This window comes from Lissotriton vulgaris, chromosome 6 (genome assembly GCF_964263255.1).
Source record: "Lissotriton vulgaris chromosome 6, aLisVul1.2, whole genome shotgun sequence".
NCBI classification, from domain to species: domain Eukaryota; kingdom Metazoa; phylum Chordata; class Amphibia; order Caudata; family Salamandridae; genus Lissotriton; species Lissotriton vulgaris.
In genome coordinates this window covers 771,136,879-771,159,054 of record NC_141694.1, presented here as the reverse complement: position 1 = coordinate 771,159,054, position 22,176 = coordinate 771,136,879, and the positions used below count along the sequence as shown (strand labels likewise).

The window sequence follows — 22,176 nt, the reverse complement described above, 5'->3', positions numbered from 1 at the left end:
GGTCGCCCCCGCGAGTCCAAGGCGTTCAGTGCTGCGCAGGGACCGGGGTCAGGAGCCCCCCTGGGCAAGTGCAGAGTGGCGACCGCGGGCGAGGGGGTGCCCCCGAACCCCCGCACTCACTTGCACGTTCCGGAAGCTCCGGGCAGGCCCGCGACCGGGGCCTCGATTTCTGCGGCCTGCCTCCCTCCTCTCGAGGCTTCTCCCGCCGCAGCCGCGGCTGCACTGTTAGATTCGCTCCGGGCTCCGGCGCGCCCGGGCGGGCCGTCCGCAGGGGCCCCTGCCTCCACTGGCCGTGGCGCCTGGATACCACGCGTCACCGGCTCTCTCTGGGACACCGCCGCCCAGCGAACGCCCCCAGGCCACCGCTCCGTGGGCAGCAGGGCACCGGGCAGATCGCGATCACCCCGGCTCGGCAGCAGCCGCAGCGGCCCAGCTGCAGGTTGAGTCCGAAGCAGGGGTCACCCCGGACAGCGGTGGGGTGACTCTGATAGGCTAGGGGTTGTTTCTTGCGTATATTCAGGGGCTAATGGGGTTTAGGGCCGGGGAGCCTCCGATCGGACGTCTATTCAGTCCGCCATCTTAGCCACGCCCCCCAGTCTCCTTTTTTTAAGTACTGGCCAGAATCTTGTGCACCTGACATAGTAGTAGCCAGTAATAAAGAGCCATTTTCTGGGTCTTTTTGAGTAATTTACTAATCTAAATTTTCCACAGTAACAACATATATTAACATCTTAGAATTACATCATAAACCTGCCTCCTAACCAGGTGGGTGGGCATTATGGTTATGTTTTCCGGTGTGTGGTTCATAATCATAACATTTCCCAAACACAACTTTTTTAATGAGGGAGGTAGGTATTCATATTTCAGATGTTTGCAATGAAAACAACATACCATCAAAAAGAGAGTTTTATATTCTTACAGAAATATTGTAGGTTTGCAAAATGTTTGTATTTTATACCTCAGGTAAGAGGCTCACATGCAATATTGAAGAACAAGGAAGATAGAGGACATCCTTGTTTAGTTATTTTAGAGAGCCCGTATATCAAGCAAGTCATTTATATAAATTCTACGTTTTCACTCAGAATAGTAGTAGGGCTTTAATGCAGTGCAATACCCCTAACAGTATTTCATATATAATAGCTCACATAGATGTTATGAACTGCATAGTATGCACTACTTGCATTATTTCATCAGACCCTTTCCTATGCTTTATACACCCATTCTGATGCCTGCCAATCGGTACTGACATAACTACGTTTTTGGTAATGTATTAGCATCTACATTTATCAGACAACTATGCCTATCATTTGCAAAGAAGTGTGGATACTTAACTGGCTCAGGAATCAGGATTGGACTGTGCATGGGCAGGGGAAACATGTGAAACAATTGCTTCTTTTATAACTTCCATCAATCAAGGAGGCAGCTCATCATCTTTTTTACTTTAAAGTTTTTTTTATTTTTCACCATCAGTATTTCACAAATCATTGCAAAAAAAAGCATACGATATTATACAGGATTACTTTACACCAAAAGAGAAAATCGAAGTGAAAATAAAAGAGTAAGACAGGAAATAAGCTCAAACAAGCCGTCTAATGGCTATGACTTCAGCAAGACGACCAGAGAATACATAATACATTAAATCTTTAACATTATACCGGCCCCCCTACTCAATAAAAAGTAAAAGAGCTGACGAAATCATAACAGATACAATTTTTACACAGCTCGTAACCAAGAATTATGGCCAGGGTCACTCCAATCTGGCCTTCCAATCCGTTAGCGGTGCCCAAATACGTTTCCTCAATTTCATAGCCTTCCACCATTTCTTCTCGTAAAGGCCTTTTTCCAGACTGTAAATGGCTAAACGGCGTGATACCCATTGTTGGAAGGTAGGAGGGTTAGGATCTTTCCAGGCAGCTGCCACACAGATACTAACAACCGCCATGGCGAGGAATAATAATTCATGGTGTGCTACTTGAGCTCCATCCCTGCCCACACCTAAAACCACTAATTCATTAGTTAATTGTATTTAAATCCTCAATGTTTGTCCCATAAAGTGCTCAATTGCCCTTTTCAAATTATCCAACATAGGGCAAGAAGCAAACATGTGCACCGTATCAGCCTCTGTGCTGCAATAGCGCGGGCAACAAATGCCATTGTCCTTCACTATTCTGGTGGGGGTGTAATAAAGTTCAAAAATGGTTTTAAAGTGTTGAGCTTGTAGATTAGCTACCTTCAATACTGTACATCCATGCCTAAGCGAGGCTATAAACTCACTCCCTTCGATGCCGAGCTTCCCCCGCCATTTCTCTGAATATTTTTCAAGATCATCGTTTTGGTGTTGGTTAAGCTCGCTATAAATCTGGGCGATAGAGCACCCTTCAGGATTTTGCACCCTTTCCAGAACTGTGTCTCTGTTGAATGCTCTTGCTCACCCACTTTTCTTTACGAGGACCGACCGGATCAGTAAAAATTAAAAAAATTCCCTACACTACAAATTAAACGGGTTTGGGCTCTTTCAAATGTAATTATACCATCAGAATCTATAATATGTCCAACTGTTTTAACAGCCAACCCATCCCACCGCCTCATTACGATATCATGAAAAACCTCAGGCAAGGTTGGATTCCTAAATAGGGGAGTATAACGATTCATTCTGACCAATCCCAGCTTTTTCCGAACAGACGACCAAACTGATAGTGCTGCTCCTAAGGTCTTCAATTTAACTTTTTTATAGTAGCTGGCCTTGCTAAAACTCAGAAGCCAATTACGCGCTTCACCATTTATAAGTAGATCGTATACATCAGGTACAGCATCTTCATCCCTCCACCTATCAGAAACAATGCCTCCCAGCAGCCCACGCATATCGGCGCATATCAGATAGGCATTTTCTGACCGTTATCCCACTTCGTTTAGCCAGTATTGCCACCCCGAGTCCTGGTCCCTTTTGAGGTACATGCAAGCCATGATATCCCCTGGATGGCTCGATCCTTAATATCGATGAGATTTTACAGAAACTGGCACTAGCAAAGGCTACCGCAGGGGATCTCTTGGCTGCTAAAGCAGTTGGTAAATTCTTGGCATGGAAACAAACCCACCAAGAATTTAGCAAGCAAGTTGGGCACAGTTTAGCAGTAAGGACTAGACAGATAGCCACAAGGGGGGATATAGTAGAGATTAAAACATCAGATGGGATGGTTGCTACCACCAATAAGGATATTTGCAAAGCATTCCATGTGTTTTATCAAAATCTATACAGTGAGGACATTGTTAGGGATCCTAAAGTTATAAGGGATTATTTAGAGTTAGCCGCCTTTGAGGTATTCTCAACTGAAGATTCTACAGCCATGGAGGTTAACTTTTTGGATGAAGAAATCCAGGGAGCCATTAAAGATTTACCGTCAGGCAAGGCGGTAGATTCTTTACTAGATGGTGAATTTTTTTCCCCAGTATTCCCCTCCTGGAGCCCCCCTCTTAGCCCCCCCTGCCCTCCCTATCTCCAAACCTGGTCCCTTCCCTCCTCCCCCCACCTATAGTGTGAAGCAAGCAGACCTAAGGTCTCTGTGATGGATCCTGAAAGTCGACCCCCCTTGCTGCTCTCCTGTCTATTTCCTGGATACCCAACATTTCATCACTGTCGTCCTTTTAGCTATTCGTATTGGACTCCCCCTGTCAACCCCTTCTCTCACCCACCGGGTTTCCCCCTTTAGCTATCTACTATTTTACTTTTTTGGTGAAGTTTTTATTTTTAAACAGTGCTTCCCCAGTGATTCAAGTGACCCAATTAGAACCTCTCCTATGTTCCCAGCAATTAAATACCCAATTAAGGTTCACTTTAAGATTTCAAGGAGTCCATATAATCTTTAGCTTCAACCTCCGAGATAAAAACTCTGGATGTGTTCTTATAAATTATCTTTAGCCTCGCAGGGTTCATCAAGTATGCTTGTGCTCCCATGGCTTGACACGTTGGATCAACTCTGTTAATCGCCAACGTCTTTCCACGGTGACGTGGCAGTAATCTAGCATCACAAAGAAAGACTGATTCTCAAAAACCAATTTGGCATTTTGGGCGCGCTTTAGCGTTGATCTCTTCGCGAAGCAAAACGTTCCCAAAATAAATTAAGATTGCTCTTGGCATTGCGGTTGGATGTGGAGATTTCTCAAGCATCATGGGGTAGTGGTGAACACGCTGAATCTTGATCTCCCAATTCCAATGGTGAAGTTCTGGAAAGGCACCCTTCATCGGTCTCCAAATGTAGGCCCTCATGTTGTCACCTTCAAAGCCTTCTTCAATACCAAGAATGCATGCGGAGGTTGTTGCGTCTTTGCCTATTCTCAAAGTCCTCCATTTTCCATTGGAGATCTATAAGCTTCTCATACAATGATTCAGCCTGTAGCTGAACTTTCTCCATATTATCTTCTAGTGTGCTTGTACGTTTTTCTACATGGGTCAGCCTTACATTTGTATCTGTACAAGCTTCAGCCATTTTTATTACTGCACCTTGAAGCTTCTTCGTTGCAAGCCTGTTTTTCTTTCCATCCATACGGGTATCCTCCTGCAGTTGTTTGATTGAAACAAAATCATTTGTAGAGAGGGTGCAGACTCGTCATCTTCGTCCCCCCCCTGTCCATATGGTCCGAATAGATAGTCCTGGTGGCAGAAGAATCCCATTTCAGAGTGGGGTCCATACTTCCTCTACTTTCTCTGCGGTGGCCCACTCCCCTTTTCTCCAAAGCTTGGCCATCTCTCTGTTTCTTCATGAGTTTCTTTTTTCTGACCACTGTATATTTCTGTAGCGTGCCGGGGCTGGTAGTAGAGCTGGAGAGCTGAATGTTGCTGCTCTCTTCAGCTTCAGAAGGGCTAACCTCTGAGCCATCAGTCACTGAGAAAAACGTATCCCCTAGATCTAGATCTAGTGTGTCTTCTGGGTCATTACTTACTATGATCCCTTCTATTAGTTTACTCATATTCATCTGATCCTTAACGACTGCAGGAACTTCCAGCACAGGGGTTAGTCCAGAAGTAATGTCTTATTGTGTTTTCTTCGTCAGCAAAGCATGGCCCAGATCATGGTTTTCAGGCAGGCTACAGCTTCAACTAGTTTGGCTGATCTCAACCGCAAGATCGGCTTGGATCACATTCACTGAGGTAGTCACAGGGTGTACGTCAGAAATAGAGTCAGTCTGACAAAGTTGCAACTGATCTTGCTTGTCCCTATTTAACTCACTTGCCTCGATTTGCCCATTTTCTCCCGAGGTAGGGGTACCATTTCTAAGAGCAGGCAGAGTAATATGCTGTTGCGCCTTCCCAAGACCTTAAGCCCAGTTCTTGTCCTTTTAGCCCCGTGACTCTGCCACTTATTTCCCCTTTTTTATAAGTATCAGCACTCTCCCCTTTCTTGAAGCAGTCCTGGGAGACCGAGCCTTTTGTACTGGCAGGGCCTGTTGCTCTGCCTCCCCTAGTTACCACTATCCCCGCGTTATCCCGGGCTTCTGCGCTTGCCTGTGGGTCTGGAGCTTACCCACGGGCTCCTCGGGGCATCTTTCCTGCTTTGATTTGTTTGGTGCACTGTGGCGCGGTAAGCCGCACGGCCTCTCCAGACAGATCCGCCCCTCCTCCTTCGCTCTCGCACGCAATCCAGCAAATCTCCACCAGCAACAGCCCGGCAGATACCAGCACCGCCGTCAAAAGTTCCTTCGCAACGCAAGGAGGCCAACCTCGCCCTTCGATCGGTAAGTCATAAGGGGAGCATCCAATTTTTTATTACGGTGGATTTAGGCTGTTCGGCAATTGATATCCAGCCGAAAGAGGTACTCTGGCAGCAAGGGGTGATCACCGCAGCCGTCGGTCAGGCACCATCTTGCCAGCGGAGGCGGCTCATCTTCATCTAAAATCTTCCTACGAATCAGTCTTCAGCCCAACTTGGTCTAGTGATTTACTCATAGTCATTTTTAAACACCTGAGTAACTTTTAGTAATGAAATAAATGTCCTCAATCACTTTCCACTCTTCCTCCAAAGTATCTTCACTGTATTTGTTCCCACAAAATAAAAGTACTCTGCACCCTAACAACAAAAATACTGTACTATATAAAGCAGAATAAGTATGGTATAGCTGCTGAGTAGTAAACGCATGCCAGCATTGAGGAATCTAGAAGCTGGTCATAGGGTGTGCTAATAACCTCTGCAGCTACTACGAATATAAATAAGGTGATAATACTTATGGCTATATTACTTCAAGCACATCAGCAAAGGGATGCCTGGTCTCAAGTCTAAATGAACGCATTGGGGTGTATTTTCACAGAGAAACAACCCACTGTGCTTCAAAGTGCAGATAAAGCGCTCTTTATTTAGGCAGAGAGTGAGATTAGAACAAGCCATTGATTCTTTTCATTCATGATACTGGGGTAATTAGTCACAGAACTTGCAAATGATGCACGTTTGTACAACAATTTTATGGGCGGGGGATTTTAACATCACCAAATGCACCCTAGATGGGGAATGTATATGTGGATTTATCAACGCACAAGGTGAAGAGACGGGTCAATTTCCCCATTCAATTTATGGGGAATCCCTGGACAAGCTAATTTAATCCCGATAGCTTTTCAGGGATCTGTAGAGCTGTCTCTAGTGGGCTTACTCTAGAGAAACCATCTAAAGAATGTAGTGGACACTCACGGTTCAGCAGAGAGTGCAATACTGCACTCAAAGTATTAAAGCTGGCCTCAAATGTTATCCCCTGGCAATGGTTTATCAGGGCACAGGCATGAGAGGACCTTACCAGAGCGTCACAGTTAAAAGACTTCAGACTTTTCTGGGAGGTGGCGAATCGCCCACTTTTTCAGGAGAGTTTATCTGCAGAGATAGATTGCAACATTTTAAAACAAGATTGGGTCGATCATTATTCTTTCGTTTTTAACCCAGATAAGCTAGAGAGCCAGGCAGATAGGGATAATAGATGGGAGTTTTGTTCTATGAATGACCATTGGATTGCTGACCTCGTAGACCTCCCCTTTGTAGTTAAAGCGATAATGATGGCCACGAATGGGTAGGCCCCATGCCCTGATGGGGTACCAATTGACCTGTTTAAGTCAAATGTTGAGTTCTGAGTCCCATTGATAACTAATGGGTTGAGGGCAGCAGTGAAAAGAGATCGAACTGATTCATGGACAGAGTCTATAATAGTACCAATGTTTTAAAAGAGAAATAGGAAACTACCTTCTGGCTATCATCTAATATCTTTATTAGACTCAACAGTAAAAAAATGTGGTTGTGTTATCCTCGGTAAACTGGAGACCTGGGCAGAGTCTAAGTCTTTCTTTTCTCCAGTCTAGTTCGGCTTTCGGCCAGGGCTAAGGGCTGTAGAACAAACCCTCAACCTCATTGTAAGTGAATATGTCAAGACCACGAGTGGCTTTTATGGACTTCTCCTGTGCATTTGACTTTGTAGATAGGGATCTATAATGGGATATGTTGGAAGAGGCTGGAATTGACCACAACCTGCTTGAACTTATAAGGTGCTTCCACGGGGACACTCCAACTTCAGAAAGGTACACAAGGACTGGCGGTTGCACTGCTCCAATAGAGGTTGCAAGAGGGGTCAGGCAAGCCTGCATTTTAGCCCCCTTTCTTGTCATTTTTTACAATAACTCTCTGGAATTATCATTCAAATCAGGTAGCAAAGAATTTCTTAGAATTGGTTGTCAGGTGATACCGGTACTGCTACATGCAGATGATGCAGTCCTTTTAGCTCGGACAGCCAATAGTCTCCAGAAACTCTTATTAAACGGTTTTAATGATTTTATGCTTGGTCCTAAACTTAAAGTGAACCCACAAAAACCTTTTATCATGTCATGTGGCCCCAGATGTATAAAATCAAAAACTCTCTTTTTTATAGGGGGTACACCACCCCCATTGAGAAAGTTCTTAGTTTGAATTGTTTAGGTCTTTTATTGGATAGCAGAGGGCGATGGGACAGGCCAATGACCAAAAGAGCACAGAAAATGGAAGTGGCTTCTGATGCAATATTCAGATTCGCCAAAATGCTGGGTCAAAAGCCGATTCGGGACATGCTCCAGCTAGTCAAGAGGAAATGTTTATCTGTAGGCACCTATGGGCCGGCGTCTGGGTTTACACTTTTCCAAGGAAACTACATGTTGCTGAAAATAGCTGTTTGTGCCGATTACTTGCTGCCCCCAAATCCACCTTGACGACCTTGATTACACACATGGAATTGGGCTCAGGATTTATTGCTGATCAAATCAGCTTGGCCCCACTTCCCTTATTGTTAAAGATATGGAATACTCCTGAGGCCCAAATCTCGCAAAGGGTGATAGCTGATTGTCTAAATCTAGACAACATGAATGCTATCCCATGATTGTTTTATCTCTAAAACACCTTTAGTAGATTGGGTGTCAGTCATTTCTTTTATAACCCTGAAAATATTCACAGCACAGCAAAACAGATAGGTAAAGGGGCACATAGAGCTTTTAGAAAGAAACCAGACTCAAGAAATTACTGGATTTTCCATCTGTCACCAGATATATGGAGATCTCTGTATCTCTAGGCCTGGAGCCTTATTTAAGCTGGATAACAAATCCTGAGTACAGATTCTACCTCAACAGGCTAAGATTAAATATAATTAATTTTCTTGTGGCCTTTTCTGTATACTGTCCTTGGCATGCTTCTCTTCCTTCTGTCCATGCTATGTGGTTACTGCTCAAAGCACTATGCACTTTATGCTCTTTTGCACAATGTTAGAGTCCCTTAGAATTCAATTTCTGCACCCACATCTTTTAATAAAGCACTTTGAGTCTCATGAAGAAGGGCTAATTTTTCTGCAAAGTATATCTTCTGTCAAAATTTGTACAGCTGTCCTAAACTATATTATTACCACTATTAAAATAAGGAAAAACTATGCACGTTAACAGCTCACCAGATTTGAACTGTTTAAGTAACTTTTCGTTTCAGTTTGTCTTTTAAAGGATTTTATATATACCAATAATAATCTTTGTTTCATTGCTTTTATTTACCGAAATGTAAAATGTATTTTTGTGTGTTTTTATGGTCATATTTATTGGCTGAATAAAGATACTTTGATTTGACTAATTCATAGTACTTCACTAAGAATTCTCTCCCACCCATCAAACTATGCCAAAGTCCCTACAAAGTCTGGTTAAGGTGGTCTTTGGCATTGTTTTCTGCAAAAGTATCTAGGTTTTTCCATTTGTACTCAGCAGAATATTTCAGTAGGGAAACCCGTTTCCTGAGTGTCACAATTATGAGTGGATCAGATTTTTCCAATCCCTTTTTTTTTTTTTTTTTAATATTTTTATTGATAAATTTTTTCCCCACATTTTATTCCCCCCCCCCCCCTCCCCCATTACATGGACAAGGCACAATAAGTTTCATAAGGCAGCCACATACTCAACTACATACAGATCCTATCATAATATATACGGATACAAATAATATATGTTAACATTCCATAATACATACATTCCTCAAAATACCTTATTCAGTTCCAGCCTTCCATTGAATCAAAGGACCCCAGATTTGTATACCCAGCTTTTTACCCTTTCTCCCTTTCCTAGAGTAAATAGCTGTTTCCAATTTTTGTATTGACAAAGTTTTTCCTAGCCATTGATGATACGTGGGAGGATTTGGATCTAACCAAGTTGAGGCCACAAGCAGTCTAAAAATCGACATTGCTACAAACAGAAAATATTTACAATTAATTTGTCCGTTGGGGGATATTCCCAACAAAATAGTTGCTGAGTCCAACTCTATTGTTGTGTCTAAGGCATTCCGGAAAAAATTCCCGATATCTTGTTTTATCTTATCTAAGTGTGGACAAGTAGAGAAAATATGTAACAAATTGGCCTCCATACTGCCACATCTAAAACACGAGATGCCCGACACAGCCCCCCATTGAGCAATTTTCCATGGCGTATAATACAGGTGATACAGGCTCTTGTAGTGCTGGGCCTGAAGAGACGCTGAGCATAGTAATTTACATCCCATCTCAAGTGATTCAGAGAAAATATCTCTTTCTCTAGCTATATCTAAATCTGAGGACCATTTAATTATCCATTTGTCAAGATCATCCTTTTTTAACTTTGTCATTTCTAAATAAAATATTTTTATAGTACAGTCATTACCTTTTTGTATGAGATCCATCATTATACTCCTCCCAAAGCCTAGAGCTCCCCCTTTTTTATTTAATATACAACTCCTTATTTGAAGGTATTTAAAGAAATGATTTGTGTTTAACATATACTTGTTTTTCAAATCTATAAATTGTAAGATGCCATTATCATCCCACATATCACCAATCATTCTTATACCTCGACTCTCCCATTCCTCATATACCATTCCTGAGAACACAGCCATAGGTAATGAGGGATTATTTTTGAATCTAGTATATACACTATATTTCCCTATTCCAACTTTTTTGGAAAATCCTTTCCATATGCTGTAGGCCGCCATAATTATCTTGAAACGTGTTCTTTTAAAGTAACTTCCATCAGTAAATCTTAAAAAAATATTTTCAGCATTTGTACCCAGAGCTAAACCATATATAGCCAGCGAGCCTGTCTTATCCCATCCATCCATCTCAGCCCCCCCAATTAATCCAACCATTCCTTGTATTGCTGCAGCCCAATAATATACCTTTATATCCGGCAGTGACCACCCCCCTCTCTCCCTGGGAAGGGACATATACCTCAATGCCCTCCGGGTTTTACCTCTAGCCCAAATAAAACGATTTACCATACTTTCGCAAATTTTAAACCACTTACTTTCAATTAGAAGAGGGATTGCCCTAAAAAGATACAACAGTTTGGGTAAGATCAGCATTTTAATAATATTAACTCGCCCAACTAATGATAAATGTAAGTTCTCATAACGATCCAAATCTTTTCTTGCCTTTTCGATTACTGGGGCAATATTATTATCCACCAAACTATCTAAATAAGACATAATATTAATTCCGAGGTATTTCCCTGCCGGCACTACTCTTCTATCTTCACAAGGTGTAAAAGAGTTTTTAATAATCTGGGTTTTAGACGCGTTCAATGAGTACCCTGAGACTTGTCCAAATCTTAAGGCCTCGGCCTCTACAAATGTAGTTGCTTCCGTAGGGCAAGGTGTTATCACCGCAACATCGTCAGCATAGGCTAATATCTTGCATGGCCCAAGAGCTGTATTGACTGGGGTGATCTCTGGTGCTGATTCTATCTTCCGTATTAAGGGATCCATATAGATGGCAAATAGCAGGGGAGAGAAAGGACATCCCTGGCGAGTTCCTCTCTTGATTTTAAATTGACCAGTTATACCCCCGTTTATCCTTAATGCTGCACCTGGATCCATATATAGAGTCTGAATTGCTTTCAAATAGCCTCCTCTAATCCCAACTCTAGCTAGGGTCTGCCACAAATACTGCCAGGAGACCCGATCAAATGCTTTTTCCGCATCCAAAAGCATAACTGCCATCGGGTCTCCTGCTACTTCCGCCACATCAAATAAAGTTATAACTTTTCTAATATGGTGAGTTGTCCCTCTACCAGGAATAAACCCATGTTGGTTATCACTAACCAGGTTACTTATAATTCTTGCAAATCTTGCAGCCAGTGCCTTCGAATAAATTTTGGTGTCATTATTCATCAATGTTATTGGGCGGTACGACCCTGGTTCATTCAGAGGCTTTTCTTTTTTTTAAATTAATACTATATCTGCCCCGCTCCAGGATTTGGGAATGGATACCCCACTTTGTGCCGCTTGAAACATTTGAGTTAAATTATTACCTAAACATCCCCAGAAAGTTTTATAAAACTCAATCGGTAGCTGATCAGGTCCAGCAGCCTTCCCCGAGGGTAGAGCAGTCATTGCTTCTTTAATCTCAGTTTCGTCCAACACGGTCTCTAATTCCTCTGCATCTTCAGGGGATATAGTTTTTACCTCAATGTTCTGGAGATATTCATTTATTCTATCGATACTACTGGGATCTTTCTCATCATATAAAGATTGGTAAAACTTCCTAAAGACCTCCCGAATTTCTTCTGGATCTGAATGTAGTTGTCCCTTTTCATCCTTTATTTCCTTAATCGTCCCTGCCGCCGCTATCTGTCTGGTTCGTATAGCAAGGACTCGCCCTATTTTCTCACTGAACTCGTAACATCTCTCCCTTCTGATTGTATATTGCTTTGCGGCTCTATTAGCAAGTTCTTCCTCTGCCTCACTCTTCACCTTCAGTAATTCTATTACGAATTGTTCAGTCGGCTCTCCCCTTATTACACAGTTATTAAGTTGTTCTTCTGCCTCCAGTACTTTTCCCTCTTTCTCCTTATATCGCAGTCTTTCTGTTTTCCTCTTGAAGGCGCTATAACTACACGTTTCACCGCGTGCTCTTGCCTTAAAGGCATCCCATACTATGCCAACTGCAGCAGTTCCTCTATTATATTCAAAGAATTCAGTAATCCATTTAGACATATGTTTTATATAGTCATCATCTAATAGCAATCCCCTTTCGAATTTCCACTCCCTTCTTATTATTGTTCCCCCACTCTGCTTTATCGTTAGGATTAGGGGATTGTGGTCACTAAGTATCCGAGGAAGTCTATCAATTTCCACTATACTAATTAAATCATTGGAAACCAGGAAGTAATCCAGCCTAACGCATATCTGATGCGGTGCTGAATAATATGTATAACCGAGTTGTTTCGATCTGATTGACCCCCAGACATCTCACAATGTATTATTTTCTAAAAGATCAGTAAGGGCCTTGTAGACCTTTTTTTTCCTCCCCTTATACTGTCTTATTGAGCCTGATCCTAGACCCTCCGCTCCGTCAATATTTAAGTTTCCACCTATAATAACTCGAGGGGCCCAGTCTGCCAACTCAGAATCCAAAAATTGCAGAATTTCTGGATCGTCCTGTGTAGAACCATATGCTGCAACTAATGTTGTCCACACCCCCCCTAATAGTACCTCAACCATCGCCCATCTCCCCCAATTATCTCTTAACTTTCTCCTTGTTACTACATTTTTATCCCTCGATAGAATCGCTACCCCTCTCTGTTTAACTCCTTGTTTAGAAGCAACTATTAATTGAAACCCCAGCTGATTAAGATATATCTCATGGGTACTCATTACATGTGTCTCCTGAAGAAACACAAAATCTACGTTCATTTGCCGTAGCCGTATTCCTATCTTCTGCCTTTTCGTTACATCATTTAGGCCGCATACATTCCATGTCACTAATCTAATAGACATTTTTCATTTTATTTTTTTTCCCCCAGCCAGTTCTCTTCAGACCCTATCTGCTTGCTTTTATTTAATGTTCTAGAAACGATATACAATACTAGGCCTAGCACACTGCATAAATAGACTTCCCTGTTAATTTCAATATTGTCTTCCACATCTTCAGTGTCACTACCCATATCATACAGTTGATACAAATTACTTTTGTCAAATCCTCTTAAGTGTCTTATACCTTTGTGCCCTGTCCATTTCCCTGCCCATCCCCAACCCCACCCCAGACTGCCCACCCTCAGAGTCCCACCCCCCCTACAGGCAAATAGGTCCAACGGGCCTATGTCTGGCCGACTTTTGCCTCCTGGATGTCAAACCCGTAAACCCCCCTAACTTTCCCTTCATCTTACTGTGCTCAGTGTATGTCCAACAAATACCACCCCTATTCGTGCTCAACCTCTACCCCAATTCTTCTTATATTAATACCAATCTTTACTTATTGAAGCAGAAAAAGCTACAACTCAAGAAAACCATCCGATAAAGAGGAGTAAAACATCAAATACATTTTTCATAGACCTTGAGCAAACAGTTTCCTCTATTATTTTAAATAAGTCCTCATATGTAGCTTTCGTCCCCAAAAATTACTTTACACAGTCTCTATTTTCCATATTATATTTATCTTCGTTTCTTTTGGGGAATATCCCTAAGAGCTACTGCATGATCATTATTCTCAACATTCTCCTTGTGCCTTGTTTTCCGTTGGTCTTGCAGAAAGTTAAGATATTCTTGTGCAAGTATCTCAGAGTAGAACATTTTAAAGTTCCCATTTACTCCAATCTTCAAAAGAGCGGGATACAGAAGGTAAGCCTCACAACCTATGTTTTGAAATGGGGTTATGAGCTGCCTCATCCTCCACCTTCTCTCCACAGTGGTGTGGCAAAAGTCAGGACGTGCAAAGAACTCTACGCCGTTGTATTTGCATTTAGCTTGGGGCTTTGCTTTGTTAATTATCTCTTCTCGCAGAAGAAAATTCCCCACGATTTTTCCAATCCCTCTGAGTTTTCCACAATTGTTTAAAGAAGGAAGAAGAAGTAGAAAATACATAGAAATGTTAATTTAGGTGCCGAATGTACCAACATGTGCATGTTATAGCTCATTTCAATGTGTCTACTCATACCTGGAGTTATTTATTGCATCCAATCGTGAATGAACCCCAGGGTATTGTTATTTATATGTGTATAAAATCACCCAAACACTGAAGAGTCGCTGATATTCGTCACCAGAAGGGCCTACTTACCCCTTGGTGAGCTGTTGTCTGAGGGATACCCCGCTAGACTGACAGACTAGATAGAGATCTCCACCAGAGAGACAGAGATCTTTGTGCATTCAGAGAAGTTGCTACCATGGTGAATCCTTTGAAGGCACTGAAGCTCTGCTATTCAGGCTCTATGTTGTGGAATGCTCCACCTGAATCTCTTAGAGGCTGCACCTCCTTATCCACCTTACCTTATCTTCTGGGACCCCCTGAGAAGGGCTAGAGGGTTGGGGGGTCTCTACCCTGCCCCCTTTTCCACTCTTGTTTTGGGCTCTCTTGTGCCTCAGTTCTCCTGAAAAAACAAGAAGGTTGCCAACACTTCCTGGTTTGGACAATTTGGAATGTTGACAGTCGACTGCCAGCCAATCAGAAACTTGCTCGCGCACGTAAGGGTACGCGCACGGTACGCGTACGGTGCGCGTACGGTGAGCGCATATAGATATAATTTGCTCAAATTCAATTTTCTCAACAACTACTGGAGGGATTTTCACCAAATATAGAAAAGGCACTGCTGCATACCTGTCCCTACCATTTTGCCAAGTTTGGTGTAATCCCGTTCAGCCGTTCGGGCTGTAGCCGTGTCTAAAGGTCCCTATGGAAATTAACATGGGAAAAACACGTTTTGGGACCCCCCCTTTCGGCCCCCGCTTTCAGGGAAGGAGCGGTGCTGGCCAAAATTCTGGAAAATGACACGCAGATTCCTCAATCGGTGGCAAAGTTATTCCCAATAGAATGTTGAGCGTATGTAGATATATAATTTGCTCAAATTCAATTTTCTCAACAACTACTGGAGGGATTTTCACCAAATAAAAAAAGGCACTACTGCATACCTGTCCCTACCATTTTGCCAAGTCTGGTGTAATTCCGTTCAGCCGTTCGGGCTGTAGCCATGTCTAAAGGTCCCATAGAAAATGCCATTTGAAAAATTTCAAATTCAATTTTCTCATGAACTACTGGAGGGATTTTCACCAAACATAGCAAAGGCACATCTGCATACCAGGCCCTACCATTTTGCCAAGTTTGGTGTAATTCCATTCAGCCGTCCCTATGGAAATTAACATCGGGAAAACCCGTTTTGGTACCCCCCTTTTTTCTCGTCTCCCGCTTGACGAATACCCCCGAAACTTCCAGGGAAGGAGCGGAGCGTAGATGAGCAAATTTAAGGAAAATTACACGCAGATTCCTCAATCGGTGCCAAAGTTATTACCAATAGAATGTTGGGGATTTCCTATGGTAACTAGGTCCTAACTATATATACCACCAGGCGTATCCCATAAACACCCTAACATTACAGACCCCAAAGAATTAGCTTCTCTTCCACCCAATACCCATATACCTACTACTACACAGCCACACGTTAAGGTTGCTGATGCAGGCGCTCGTCAACCTCCTGACAAATTTACAACAAACAAGGGCTGTCATATCGACTTGCCACCTGAGGCGGTTCCATACGCCCTTGTACTAACAGGTGTCCCAAAGCTTATAGAGGGAAAAAGGAAGGTTACCATGAGTTAAAGAATAAAGCCATTTATTGGCTTAGGCAGAACAGGCCACTGCCTCCTCATTTAGACGGAGCCATACTGTTCGTCAGAAGACTTGGGTGGGTGGGTTCAAGACCAAAAGATATCGCAGGGGACATAATTATCATCAACTTTAGAGAGAGAAGGGTGGTTCAGCACATTGTCGACTGGTATCAGAATCAAGGACACAGTACCATAGTGCCCCGAACTTTGACCTATTTTTATCCAGAGGCGCTAATTGTTCCACGTGGCTTCCGCGGTGTGCCCACACTACATAAATCAAATGTCCATCCCTCCAACTTAGCGAAGCGGTGTCCCTGGCCTACAGACTATTTACACTACGAGAACACAGAAGGACCTATTAAAAGTTGAAATCTACCAATCCAGCATGGTCCAAATGTGCCACATTGGCCACTTCCACTATCCAACCGTTATGATGTCTTTTCGAACCTAAATGATCTGCATTGACTTCAATTTTTTCCATCAATTGAATCAGTTAGTGAAGTAGACAACAGTGAAACAATAGGAGTGAACCTTAGTTGTAACTTAGTAAACTCTCTTTCAAATCAAACACCATTGGTCTGTCCCACTGATGAATCGATCCCTCCCATCAATTTTCAAGAGTCTTCAGGGAAGGCTTGTCCCGTGTCTTGTGGTAGTAACCCTGGAACTGTTCTTTCATGGAACATAGCTGGTCTATAGCCCAAGTTAGAGTTACCTGAGTGGGCATTATTTATTAACGAACATGAAATATGCCTATTTCAAGAAACATGGGCAATGGAGGAAGCGCATTTCCCTGGTTACTTAAATTATAGCATCCCCGCAGCGAAGGAAGGGAGGGGGAGACCATCAGGAGGACTAACTATCTGGCTAAGACAGGACCTGGGGGCAGTAGTAAAATTATTCCCACTAATCATAGAGATCTTCAGGTCCTAAGAATTAAGTTTCCAAATCTTGTACCAGTTTATGACTACAATATCTATGCGAGAAGCACGGGTGGTAGAAAATCAGAGGTCCTTGTGCTTTTGGAAAATTCACTGGAAAGTTGTTTTCCTCCTTGCAGTGCAATTGTTCGGGGGGATTTTAATGTGAATTTTTAGCCTCTTATGAAGGGAAGCTGGAATGTGTCGGAGGAGGAGGATAGAGAATGGGGGAATCCCAAACTGGATCTGGAACCGGTTACTAAATGGTCTGACATAGTGGTGCAAATGAATTATATCTGCCTAAACAAAGGCCTAAGAGCAGTAAATGGTAGGACCGCAGGCGATAAGGTTGGGGCACTCACATTTAGAAGTGGCATCCGTAAGAGCAGAATAGACTATATTCTGCTCAACCTGGGCCTGTGGAAATACCTTCGGGACATGATGATCACTGATAGGAGAGCGACCACAATCCCTTGTCTATGAATCTCACATACTGGGAATCTCGTGATCATCCTGGGGCTGTGATGGCTCCCATACCCTCCCATGATACTGTTATATCAAACGATTTGCGCCATGTCCGATTGCCCAAAGTCTCCCTTTATAAAGAGAATTTGGACTTTATAACTAGCAAGCTTGGCCAGGCGAAATTAGATTTATTATTGATATCGGAAGGGGACAATAATAATATCTTGGGATTACAAGAAGGAACTAGGATCCACGAGGTTCTTTTTGGTGAACTTAAAAGTCTCCTTGTTAAGCCCTGTAGGCGGAAAGGTTCCCGCGCACCGGAGGTACCACAGTGGTACTCTGGTGATTGCAGGAAGGCCCGCTCTGAATTGCGAAAAGCGATTAAAACTGAGTCTATCGAGAACATAAGGGCAGCCAGACAGAAGTATAAAAATGCAGTCCTAAGAGCTAAGCGTACCTGGGACGAGAAAAGGTGGAATGACCTTAAAAACGCAGGATCCTGTAAAGACACGCGTAGATTTTGGAATGTTTACAAGTGGAGAGTGGAGGGTAACACAGAATTGGGTCCCTCAAGAAAAGTGGATAGAACATTTCCAGCCACAATATGCCAAGGGCCAGGACCTCCAACTAACAGTGGAAGTCCCTCTTGAGCCCCTAAATGAAGATCTTTTTAGCCTAAAGGATGTGCAGTGTGCTCTAGATCTAGTGGTTCCTGGTAGAGTGCCAGGTATTGATGGCATACCTGCAGATCTTTTCCTGCAAGACCAGAATTCTTGGGGTTGTTATATACTCCTAGTGGCAAATGTGGTTGCCAGGGGAGCCCCAATACCAAGCTCTTGGAATGGGGCTGAGATTATACCCGTTTTTAAAAAGGGAGACAAGTCGCAGCCAGCCAATTATCGACCAATCCGCCTGATATATACCTCTCAAAAAATATTCGGCAGGCTGGTTTTAAACAAAATTCTTGATTGGGAGTGTAACAACAAGATCTTGTCCCACTTGCAGGCAGGGTTTAGAACTTCAATCAGCACGGTCGACCAGGTACTACACTTTGCAATGCTGTACTGGAAGACCCTGCTGATTGGACATGGAAGCTTATATGCCGCTTTTATAGATCTAAGAGCGGCATTTGACCTGGTTCCTCGCTCTACTTTATAGAGAGTCCTTAGTGGCATAGGGCTGACAGGGCCTCTTTTATTCCTGGTAAAAAGACTCCATGAGCAAAATTACGCACAGATTAGGTGGGGGAGTCCTGGGAATGTCACGCCGCAGTTCCCAGTGGAAACTGGCATCTGCCAGGGCTGCGTCCTGGCGCCAACTCTATTTTCCCTATATATTAACGATGTGGCAAAAATTTTCATTGATTCTAATATCGATGCACCGATTCTTGCTGGTGCAAAAGTCCCTATTTTAATGTTTGCCGACGATTGCCTTTTAGTCTCAAAAACTCCTAGCGGGCTTCAAAATGGCTTGAAACTTTTTGAAGACTTTTGTACCGCTCAGGGTTTAGAAGTAAACATGCATAAATCGAGGTTCATGACTTTTAATGCTTCTAAATCTTTTAAGGGCACTGTGAACATGAATCTGCGTCCTCTGGAAAGGGTTCAAGCCTTTACTTATCTGGGTGTGTGTATTGACCGCAATTTGTCGTGGAAACAACAAATCTAACTGGCCAACCTAAGGCACAGACAGTTAACTGTAGCTTTGTGCCTGGACCATCAGAAGTCCCTTACTAAGCCAATATCCCCGGCATTGGCGGTCTATAATGGTAAAGCAGTTAGCTCCGCCCTGTATGGGGTTGAAATGTGGGGATGTGAAAGTCTCAGGGAAGAAAATTCCTTTTTTAGGAATTTAATCAAATTACCCCAGAGTATCCCCATGAAACCACTATTTTATGATCTAGGGTTATCCCCAATAGCGCTCATAGCATCCTTTCGTCCAGTCTTATATTGGAGGAGGATCTGGACCACCCCGGAACTCGAGATCTTTGCAAGGGGCATGCTTGATATTATTCGCTGTGACACCTTTCATAAGACCAAGTGGTTAGAGCATATTCGGGTCTAACATGGGTTTCCGGGATCTATGGGAGGACCCTACAAACTCAAGGTTCCCACCTAAGAAGATTCTAAAGACCTTGTATTGGCAGTATGTGGACTCTAGGTCCTATAGGACTATTGACCCTGGGTCCTTGACCGGTATGTTCTTGGATATCAAGGATGTGCCGAAACTGGAAGCATTTTGGGATGTTATCTCAAAAACCCTTGACCGTAAATTATATTTTCAACTGAGGATTGGGAGCCTACTGGTAGGGGCATTCACTAGTAGGTGGTCTCCGGGGGCTAAGGCTGTTTGTCCATCATGTTCAGCTCGCCCGGAAACTATAGGGCACATGCTATTCGAATGTCCAGTATATATAGAACCCCGGAGAATGTGGCTTCGCCCAATGTGCAGGTTAATGGGTACCGACCGGGGATCGGTGGCAGTTCGTATTATCCTTTCCTGTACCGACACGACAGTTTGTACAGCCGTAGCAAAATTCTTGGGCTGGGCCTGGGTTATTAGAAGTATAATGCTCAAAGATTAATATATAACCACTGTACTGAATCTAGAAATGTTTTAACCATGTGTATACTTATTTAATTCCATCGTTTTAATGGATTCAACTGTGTAATGAATTTATGGGTTTTTATATGTAAATATGTATAATTTGAAACTCTATTTTATATGCCTAAATTTCCATTTTGCATGTTCTGTTTGCTTTTATGACAATCGTCGAATAAAGCTTGTTTGATTTAAACTAACCTAAGTGCTTGTCACTCACCTGGGACAGCACCGATTCTTGTTTCCTGTTCTTACTCAATGCAATTTTTATTCCTTGTCCCCAGCACTTGAGATTTCCTTACTACCCATTCGCTCGTCATCATGTCCCCAGCATTTACAATGATAAGTGGTTCTGGCACAAACAGCACACAGAGGCCACCATATGTAATGTTTTTGCTGCATAAATTCTATTCCATATTTTTACATTGATGTATTTACGGATTTCCTGGGTGGAAAGTTATCCCATCCTATCCAGCTTTGTTGGATTTTATCCACCCAAAAACTAAACTAATGTCTACATTTTTTTCATTATATACTACTTCAACAGTCCCCTCCTTTCCTGATAAAGACCCCTGTATTTACCACACCATTTGGACAGATTATCTACTAAAATCCATCTTTTTTTCAAACGTTTTTCAAATTATGACCCGAACCAGCCACTTTTGATTATCCTTACTAGCGAATCTATTTCACAGCCAGGTCTTGTTTTTGTGCAACCTGCAAGTCTTGACCAGTGTCTGATCACCTAAAGTATCACTTCAAAACCGGAAATATTGTTTAATAATATATTGTACGCAAATGATTAGATAAGCAGATGTAGTCTGAATTAAGTAAACGTCCAGTTTAACTATTTATTGCAAATTGTGTCATATTTTCTGTGAAATGCCAAGTTGCTTTTTGCATATCCCGGATATGGGCCTATTCTTTGTCACTCAGTGCATTATACAAAACAAGTAACTAGAAAATTGAACAGCAGGATGAGTTGTTTCCTATAACCTTTATTCCCGAAGCATAATCACAATGTTTATAATTGTGCCATTCCATCTTCAGCTTAGTTCTTCTATTAGTAATCGATTTGCCATAATTGGCACTGAAAACAGCAATAAAGTGACATTTTTTTTAGGAGCAAGCATTTCACTTTTACCTTAAGTAGAAAATAAAAAGTAAGGTGTGAACTAAGTAAGATCCTGGAATGCATTTCGACACAGCAACAATGTAAAGGTATGATGAGCTTTACTTTTATCATTAGTTTATTTGATGAAAACAAAAACATGTATTCTTACCAGAATTAACTCCTCATAGGTAATGAAGAGAAAATTGAAATCCTCCTTGTTGGTATACCAGCCTCTGACATGATCAAACCAGGTCCCAGCAAACACTGCACACAAAGCGGATTATTATGTTATGATGGTAGAGAATGACCCCTATCGTTTAATCGAAAATAATAGAGAACTTAAAATAGAAGCCCTTAGGGACTAATGTTAAATTAAATTAACTTATTTTAACTTTAAAAAATGATTTAATGTTCTAGAAAATATATAAATAAAATCTAATAGTTAGTTTATTATAAAATATTTTAATAACCAAAAGCGGTCAACCTAGAAGCTGGGAAACCAGGTTTGAGTCCCCGCAGGTGCGCTCAACATCTTGTGATTCTGAGCAAATCACTTAACCTCCCCGGGCCTAATAATATTCATGTGTCCTTCTGTAATGCAACTGGTGCTCTTTTAAAGCGCTCTGATACTTTTGGGTCGAGTTTGCGCTATATATAAAAAAAGTAGAAATGAATGTAATTTAGTTATATTAAAGTCAAAGTCAAAAGTATTTTATTTGCATAATTAATTAAAATCATTGCAATTTGTACAGACAATAATTGTGATATAAAAAAGAGAGAAAAAAAACTGTAATCGCTTAAAAGAAGGGGGGTTGATTTTGGGAATTCAAGTTCATTCTTGGGGTAGGTAGTACATTTTTAATTCCTGACATAAATTTTACAAAACGGGTGGCCATCTGAGGTGAGTCACCCTTTATACACAGTTATAATGCTTCATGGCATGTCCTAATGTTAAAAGAAAGCCAAATCGGACAAAGCCAGAAGACTC

General features: G+C 42.2%; 1 protein-coding gene across 2 annotated transcripts in view; it reads right to left on the bottom strand.

Moving 5' to 3' along the window:
* Positions 1-22,176, bottom strand: part of LOC147707959 (amine sulfotransferase-like) — a 323,007-nt gene that overhangs the window by 195,654 nt on the left and 105,177 nt on the right. For both annotated transcript variants that reach the window (XM_086926762.1, XM_086926763.1), the window contains exon 5: positions 21,358-21,452. In XM_086926762.1, coding sequence (XP_086782888.1) covers positions 21,358-21,452 — 95 coding nt within the window. The remainder of the gene's footprint in view (positions 1-21,357; positions 21,453-22,176) is intronic.